Source organism: Jaculus jaculus, chromosome 2, assembly GCF_020740685.1.
Source record: "Jaculus jaculus isolate mJacJac1 chromosome 2, mJacJac1.mat.Y.cur, whole genome shotgun sequence".
NCBI classification, from domain to species: Eukaryota; Metazoa; Chordata; class Mammalia; order Rodentia; family Dipodidae; genus Jaculus; species Jaculus jaculus.
In genome coordinates, this window is record NC_059103.1 from 120,930,685 (window position 1) to 120,939,909 (window position 9,225).

The 9,225-nt window shown below is 41.4% G+C and overlaps 1 protein-coding gene across 1 annotated transcript; it reads left to right on the forward strand.

Annotated features, from left to right (window-relative positions):
- Positions 1 to 1,550: 1,550 nt before the first annotated feature.
- On the forward strand, positions 1,551 to 2,445 carry LOC101613593 (calcineurin B homologous protein 1). Its single transcript, XM_004653374.2, has one exon. It carries the CDS (start codon positions 1,633 to 1,635, stop codon positions 2,125 to 2,127), a length of 495 nt encoding a protein of 164 aa, XP_004653431.2. The 5' UTR covers positions 1,551 to 1,632; the 3' UTR covers positions 2,128 to 2,445.
- The last annotated feature ends 6,780 nt before the right edge of the window (positions 2,446 to 9,225 follow it).

Here is a 9,225-nt window from a genome sequence, read left to right on the forward strand (position 1 = left end):
AGGTATAAATATATTTCTGCACATACCTCACACCTTACAAAACATTAGTTAGAAATGGATCATAATATCCCTCAACTGATGAGTTGATAGTGAAGATTTTCTATTCAGCAGTAAAGCAAAACAAAACTATGAAATTTGCAGGGAAATGGATGGATCTAGAAAGGATTATACTTAGGGAGGTATCCCAGGCCCAGATAGCCAAGCGCCACATATGTAGATCCTAGCTACAAATGTTTACACTTGTATGTGACTTGGAATAAAACTTGATAGCAGAAGCCAGTAGACTAGAAAGGGACTATAAGGGAAAGAGGAGTGGGGAGGACTTAAGGGGATGGTATTGTATATATGTAAGTAGATGAACAGATTACTGGGAGTGGAAAGGCCTAAGTGAGGTCAGGGGAAGAGATTGAGTAAAGGAAGGGTTGGGAGAGGGTTAATCAAAATCTAAGAGGGTATGAATAAGCTGTATGGAAACCTACATTTTTGGACAATGTTGTACCCAGAAGCCATAGATTGCATTTCAGTGCCAGGGATGGATATCTTCCAGTGAGTTGTTGGCCAGGGAGGTCCCTGATACCTCCAAGACATTACAGGTCATTGCCAAGGCTTTTGGTTTCCCACTAGGAATAGATGGTAAGACCCTACTGCTGAAGACTCCACAGGCTTGAGCTGCAAGGTCACTGAGAAATCTTGCCGGAGCTGAGCTGAAAACCTCTTCCCTATAGACTAGCTGACAGAAAACTGGAAAAAAGCTATGCTGCTTGCAGCCCTATGGGAGAGAGAGAAGTCATCAGTGGAGATAAACAACAGTGAACACTGCAAGCCTTATATTGGGCCAGCCAGGCCAAATAAGCCAATGGGTGCAATAGTGGTATGTCTGTTATGGGGGAAAACAACTGCTCTCTAAGGTGGACTGGAGGCCTGCTCCACAGGAGGAAATAACATGCCTGATACTGAAAGCCTACAATGGGGAGGTCATGAGCTCCAAGGGTGTAACACCTGCTAGTGTCTGGTTAAATGTATATATTATGCTCACCAAACTGCTAGGTAGGCACTGCTCATAATGTTCATACCTATATATTAATGCTTCTCTCACTTTTGGTTAGAGAACCTTCTCTTTTCAGATGGCAGTGACCTCTGGGGTAACCCAAAAGTCATCATAGTTCTGAAAAGAAGTGACAGAGGAGTGCTCAGCACTCCAAGGTTCAGGGTCCATTGCAGAAGAGGTTGTAGAAAGAATGTAAGAGTCAGAGGAAGAGTATGATTCCTTACAATGCGGTCTCCCAGACACAAAATGTCCTGGATATCCATGACCTTGCAGTGCCTGGAACTACCTACACAAGACCCTCATAATAGAAGGAAAAGATCATGACATCAAAATAAAAGAGAGAGCCGGGTGTGGTGACACACGCCTTTAATCCCAGCACTCAGGAGGCAGAGGTAGGAGGTTCGCCATGAGTTCGAGGCCATCCTGAGAATACAGAGAGAATTCCAGGTCAGCCTGGGCTAGAGTGAAACCCTACCTTCAAAAAATAAAATAATAGCTCTCCCTTCCTGACCCCTGGCCCTTCCTCCTCTCCCGCCTCCTTTGCTTGTGGCGCTGCGGCTCGCAGAGGAACTCCAGGCACGGTGATGGGGTCCCGGGCCTCCTCGTTATTGCGGGACGAAGAGCTTGAGGAGATTAAGAAGGAGACTGGCTTTTCCCACAGTCAGATTACTCGCCTGTACAGCCGGTTCACCAGCCTGGACAAAGGAGAGAACGGGACTCTCAGCCGGGAAGATTTCCAGAGGATTCCAGAACTTGCCATCAACCCCTTGGGAGACAGAATCATCAATGCCTTCTTTTCAGAGGGAGAGGACCAGGTAAACTTCCGTGGATTCATGAGAACTCTGGCTCATTTCCGACCCATTGAGGATAATGAAAAGAGCAAAGATGTGAATGGACCAGAACCACTCAACAGCCGAAGCAACAAACTGCACTTTGCTTTCAGACTATATGATTTGGATAAAGATGACAAGATCTCCCGTGATGAGCTGTTGCAGGTCCTACGCATGATGGTTGGAGTAAATATCTCAGATGAGCAGCTGGGCAGCATCGCAGACAGGACAATCCAGGAAGCTGATTAGGATGGGGACAGTGCCATATCTTTCACAGAATTTGTTAAGGTTTTGGAGAAGGTGGATGTTGAACAGAAAATGAGTATCCGATTTCTTCACTAAAAGGGCAGAGACACATTGTCCTTGCTTTCTAGTATTTAAGAACTGGAACCTAAGCATCCTCTTCTTCTCCAGCCCCACCCACCTCACCTTATTATCTCCTTCCTCCCAGGGTATGGCTCTTGCATGACAGCCCCAAATCTCTTCTGTCCACATAAACCTACCTTTGGTGTACAAACAGGGTGTTACAGAGTGGTGCCCTCAGTCCATGTCTGTTCAGGATCCATCACCAGCAAGTGCATCTCTCCCTGTTCAGCTGCTGAATGACATCTGTCCATCCAGTTGAGGACATGGGAGGGACTCATGCCAAGAGCCAGCTGGCACAGCTTCCAGTGGCTGGAGACTGCGGCCATGCTGCCTTCCCTGCAGTGAGGCTTCAGCGTGCTCCTGCATCCTTCTTACACATCCTTTGCTTCCTACTTCCCTGCCACACAGCCTTTCGTTCGCTCCTCTTTATTGCGCCTTGAGATTCTCTCGGTTGTACTGGAAACTCCAGGCTCTGCTGTTAAACCCATTTCTGACTTGGCAGAATAGTTCAGGGGCCTGGCACTTTTGTTCTCTTTCACTTAGTGGGTCTCTGAGTGTTGCCTTTCAAGGAACTATTGAGTATCCAGTACTTCTCTTGGAAGAATGAGGCTCTGTCTTGGTCCCCTGCACAGCACTGTTGTCAAAAGGCTTTTGGGTGGAGATGTCCCTCTTGGAAGGTAGCCTTTAGCCACGTTTCCTAGGTGGCTTCCTAGGTCACTCTACCTCCAGCCGCTGATTCTCTGCTTACATCCTTACACGCCTCCTTATGCAAGTATAGTGTTGGTGATCCCGAAAAGAGGCATTGCCTGCAGGTTTGCTTCACTTTGGGACACCGTCTTCACCAGTGACTGCTGACGTGTGCTGGGGAACTGCTCATGGCAGAGTGAACATGGAGGTGAGGCACCCTGTAAAGCTGCCTGCATCCACTCTGCAGCAGACTAATGTGCTACAGAAGTGCCTGACTTACCCCAGTGCAAAGAAGGAAAGATTGTCCTCAATGTCCCTAACATTTTGTTCAAAATTCTTTGTGAGTTTGAGACATGCAAACGATAATGTTGGAAGCCATATTCAGCCCCTAACACAGGTCAGAAACATTGAATGTATTATCTCATTAGTTTCTTGGTCACATGACCTCCCTTGCTCCTTGGGTAAACCACTGCAAATCCCTTAGAAGCTCAAATGCTAGCACTGGTGGCACTTCCTAATATAGCAGTACAGGTCTTTGAGTAAGCTAGAGCAACTTTTCTGCTAAAGTCAGCTTAGTGTAGACTTCGTGGAGTCAGGCTCTTCCCACCCTGTGTCTGTATGAGTCTATTCATCTATGTGCCCTTGGCTGGTACTTTCTCTGATGTATTACTTCCTTGCTTGCTTGTTTCCTTGCTTTGGAAGGCTATCCAAGATATGGAAACAGTTATTCAGCAATTAAGTTGCTTAAAAAAAATGGGTAAATGTGGGAACCGGGGATTGGCCAGGTTGAGGGGCTTAAGTATATATGAATGAGTAATTCTTCATGAAATATCAGTCTGACTTTGTGATCAAATAATGTATAGGAATTGAATTGTCTGATACTGATGTGTTATCGAGGTACGTCAGAGGCTTCTTGATTTACATATTTAAGGTTCCTAAAATTATGCCATCCCTTTGGCTGTATAGCAAACTGTTTTAATCCACAGTTGTGCCTTATTGTCCCATTAATTGTGTTCCTCAGTCCATCAATAAATACTTGTGGTTAAAACAAAAAATAAATAAATAAATAAAATAAAATAATAAATAAATAAATAAATAAATGACAGACTAATTGAAAGGGGGAAGAGATATGAAGGAGAGTGGAGTTGTGAAGGCGAACATGAAGGGAGAGGGAATTATCATGGCTTATTGTCTATAATCATGGGAGTTGTCAAAAAAATTAAAAAATGTATCATAAAAAGAGCTGGAGACAAGCTAGATACAGGGGTACATGTATGTAATTCCATCAGTCAAAACACTGAGGTAGGAAGAACAATATAGTTTCAGGCCAGTTTAGGCTAAAAAGAGAAACTCAGTCTCAAAAACACATCAGGAGGATCTTGGGTCATTAGGCTTTGCAGGCATGTGCCTTAATCACTGAGTAATCTCTCCAGACCTGGCTTAAACATTTTTGCCCAAAACTGATGTGGGCTTTTGTCCTCAGCATAAGATATGACATTTACACACAAGGTTTGGCTTCAGGCTGTACTTTCAGCTCTCCTATTATTCTGCCTCTGTACTCAATAAGCTTTTGTCCAGTATTTCCTACTCACAGGGCATCACATGACATAACAGAAAAACTGGAGAATGTTGTTCATAAGAAATTGAATTTATATGAAAAACCTACCATCTACTAATTATAAAAACAGGAGGTAATTACTTAGCTCAGGTAACAGAATTCCATGTTCCTAATAAGAGTTGAGATTTAATTAGTAGCTTGAGATTGTGTAGATATGACGTTTTTTGACATTTCACTCATGAGAAGCTGGATTTTAGGTAAATTGATCGGTCACAGAAATCATGAAGTAAGCTTCGGCCAAATTGACTTCAGAAGTAATATTTAATTAAACAATTTCAGGTGTAGCTTTTTGGTTTTGCTAGTTTAGAAAGATTAATTTCAGATGAAAACCTCATTCAGCCCTTACTCATGAGCTATCTCTGCTACCTGGGCATGGTGCATGGTAACACACTTGAGAGGCTGAGGCAGAAGGAGCATGAGTGCAAGGTCAACCTTGGGCTACATAGTGAGGCATTGACTCAAAAATTTAAAGCTATCTCTGTTACCCCAAAGACTTGTTAAATACACATGAATAAGCCACCTGTCCCAGACTAATTCTCTAGGTTTGGGATGTGAGCAGGGAAACTCTAGTTCTAATGTACTTCCAAGTGATGTTGACGCTGCCAGCAGGGGACAGCACTCACAGAAAGAAATGACAAACTAACTGGAGGTTGTTATTTGGAGGGCATCACAGCACAGAAGGGGACTTTATGCATGGGTTAGCATTGACAAAATCAGAAACTGCCTGATAGACTGCTGGGAAAGTAGCTTAAAGTGTTTGGAAACTGAAGACCCATGGAGGGGAGTCCCAGCAGGAAAGACAGCCCTTATAAACAAAGCCAAGGAATTTGGTATATCACTACAGGCTTTGAGTACTAAAGGATGTGATCAAGCCAAGAGAGAAATAGTAATAATTTAACCATAATGCTCCTTTGACTCCCATAAAATTTAGTGTTAGAATGGGAAAATGGCTCAGTGGATAAATTGTTTGCGGCACAAACATGAGGACCAGAGTTCAGATCCCTGATGTGGGTGTGACAGTCCTCCTGTAATCCCAGTGCTCAGGAAGTGGACATGGAGATCCCCAGGGCAAGATGGCTAGCTAAATTAGTTCGTGAGCTCTGGATTCAAGTTGAAAGACCCTGCCTCTCAGCAAATTAAAGTGGAGCACATACACACATGCACACCCATATACATACCCCCCCCAACACACACAGCAAAAAACAAGAAGACAATAACAGACTTCAACAGAACTAAGAACAATGATTCCTAAATGATTGTTTCCCAGACAAGTGTCTGGCAGTGGACTGCACAGAGATCCTATTAGACATTTTATATTAGACACTCAAGACAAATTTAGTTAATGCTGTCAAAACATTTACATAGAACCATTTCAGGTTTTTCTTCATTTCTACTTATAACTAAATATCTGGGATAGGAATATGATTGATTATTCTAAGCTGATTTTTGACATTTTAAAATCATACATAAGCCCAAGGGGTAGAAATTTTCATTACTTAGGTATACTTTCAATAAATCAAATGACTGGCTTATATAATGTATCTAGCAGAATTTGTTCCATATTATGAACAAAAAGAACATTGTGAATGGATATTCACAATACCTCAAACACCTTTAAGTTTTAGCATGGAATTAAATTCATCATGATAATAATTTGCATTTATGAGTAAGTATATTGACATAATGTTCATAAGTACTTCTAGACAAAGTAGAAGATGCAGCTAAGAATAAGAGTTATGAGTAGAAAAATACATATAATAATTTAAATAATTTAAAGAAAATTCATGTTCTAAGTACAACTATGAGATAAGAATTGACTTTGCACTGTTTAATCCAAAGCTATAATTCAATATTGATGTCATTCAAACCCCTGTATGGTAGGTCTAGTCTGGGAGGGGTACCAGACATAAGCAGCATCCACAAAGGGGAGATTGTGTTTTAAAGATTGTATATCACAGAAGAAATATGCATGTTCTAGAGTTGTTAATAACACAAGTGTAAACACCCAATTCACATGAACAATAGGTAGAAGGGACAGTAGTGTTCAGAAAACAAAGGAGGTAAATACCCAAAGCCAAACAAATGTAATAATGAAAAATCATGTGAACATCAAATGAAGTATGTACATGTTTGTGCATGTACATGCATGTGTATGTGTGTTGTTTGGGGGAGTTTGGGACTCATTTCAGCATATAACAAGTTTCCCCCATAGCAACTAGCTTAATTCTAAAATAAGCAACATGCAAATAAATAAAATTCAGGGGGAGAGAGATTCAGCAAGATGAAATATGAGGGCTGGAGAGATGGCTTAGCGCTTAAAGCACTTGCCTGCAAAGCCAAAGGACCCAGGTTTGATTCCCCAGGACCCATATAAACCAGCTGTACAAGATAGTGCATGCATCTAGAATTCATTTTCAGTGGCTGAAGGCCCTAGTGCACCCATTCTCTCTTTGTCTACCTCTTTCTCTCTCTGTCTCCCTCTCTCTTTTTCTCTCAAATAAATAAAATGTTTGAGAAAAAATGTACTAAGTGAAGGAAAACATTTAGTAAAAGCTGATAAACTACTAAGACCTTAATTTTCCCTTCTCTTCTTCAAAGTATATCTACTCATTGTAAAATATGAAATTCGATAAAATACAGTTAAGGAAACAGATCCATTTAAACTTTATTTTCTCTTTCTCCTTCAAGCTCTTTCAGTCTCTCCATCTCTCTTTTTCCTCTCTGTGTCTCTACAGACACAGGACAGGGAGAAATTATCTTTTGGCATGGAGAAATGTGTATTTGTACATTAAAGATTGTGAAGTCTTTTTCACAGTATTCATAACATTTACCATACACAGATTATAAACTAAGACACTAGCTCCTACTTGTAGTAAGTAGACATTTCTCTTTGTTGTGGTTGCTGTTGTTTGGTTTTGATTTTTTTTTTTTAGTAGGATCTAAGTATGTAGCCCAGGCTGGTCAGGAAATTATGATGTTGATCAGACTGGCCTTGAGCTCATGCAATCTTCCTGCCTCTGCCTCCTGAGTGCTGGAATTACAAGTATGCACCATTATGTTGGGCTCCCAACGAGCTATTTCTTACCTGAATTAGTCTTTCATCTTTCCCTGCCAAGCATTTGCTAAAACAAATAACCTACTTGTATACTGTCTGGGATTATTTTAAGAAGAAAAGAATATGCAATCAGGGCTACCTCTTCTGAGGAATCAACAGGGGACCAAATAGTCTAGGGAGATGAATTCAATGGCTATTAAACCTGTCTTTGCCTTCTTGCCCTTGGTTCTTAAACAAAGCATTTGTTCATTCACTTGATTATTCCTTTTGTACTCAGAAGATAACAGCAGGAGAGAAGTTGCAAGGAACAGCTCATTGAATGATATGAAAGGACTTTGTTAGCCTGGGGATATGGCTCTGTGGGAGAGTGCTTTCCTAGCACTCATGAAGCCCTGAATTTTTCAACATAAAATGCTACATTTGATAATTTCTTTAGAAATTTAATTATTGCATATAACTTATTTGTTTAATTATAGTTCTATTATACAAACCAACCCTTAACCATAAGAAAATGTAGCCCGCCGTGGTGGTGCACACCTTTAATCCCAGCACTCGGGAGGCAGAGGTAGGAGGAGCGCCGTGAGTTCGAGGCCACCCTGAGACTCCCTAGTGAATTCCAGGCCTGCCTGGGCTGGAGTGAAACCCTACCTTGAAAAACCAAAAAAGAAAAAAAAAAAGAAAATGTTTATAAGTTACCTTTTAGAGGTAGTATAATCTTGTTTTAGGTTACTCTCAGGAAAATCTGTCTCAGACTCCAAACTGATATCCTTGCTGTTAGAAAGTACTGTGATTTCCAAATAGAAGAAAACAGGCTTATTCCATGTAGTCACCTGGCGAACATTTATTGAAATTACTGAAATGTATGAAAATATAGTTATTTTCTTGAAAATTAAGCACACAGCAATCTCTGGCTATGAAAACACTTATGAAAGAAAAAAACCAGAAAAGAATGAAAATAATTTTCTTCCAAAAACCTATAAACTTAAGTGGCAAAATCTACTTTCAGACATAGAGAATAGTTTGTGATTTGTGTGTTCACATGTGCAAGTACAGCATATGCATTCTTGCCTTCCAGCACGTTTGAGGCAGACAGAATATTATGTATGTGTGTGTGTGTTCACATGTGTGAGTAAAGCACACACATACTTGCCTTCCTCCATGTTTAAGGCAGAGAGAATATTATGAGTGTGTGGTGTGTGTGTTCATGTGTGTGAGTACAGCACACAGCTCCTTGCCTTCAACCATGTTTGAGGCAGCAGCTCTTCGTCACTGCTGCATCCCCAGGCTGGGCCACAAGCTTTCAGGCAATTCTCACTTCCCTCCCTAGGCATGTTGAGATCACACACTGTAGCACAACTGCTTCCAGCTTCACATGGGTACTGGAGATCCGAACTGAGTTTCCTAAGCATGCAGAGCAAGGGTTTTACCCGCTGAGCCATATCTCCAGCCCCGGAAATAAAACTTTTTCACGGTGCTGGGGATGGATCTTGGGGCCTCGCTCATGCTAAACATGGGCTCTACCATGAAGCTATATCCTCAGACACCTAAAATAATTCCATTTCTCCAGTCTGCAAATCACATGTGAATTATCTGGATGGATAACCTGTTTCAAGTTTTGGAG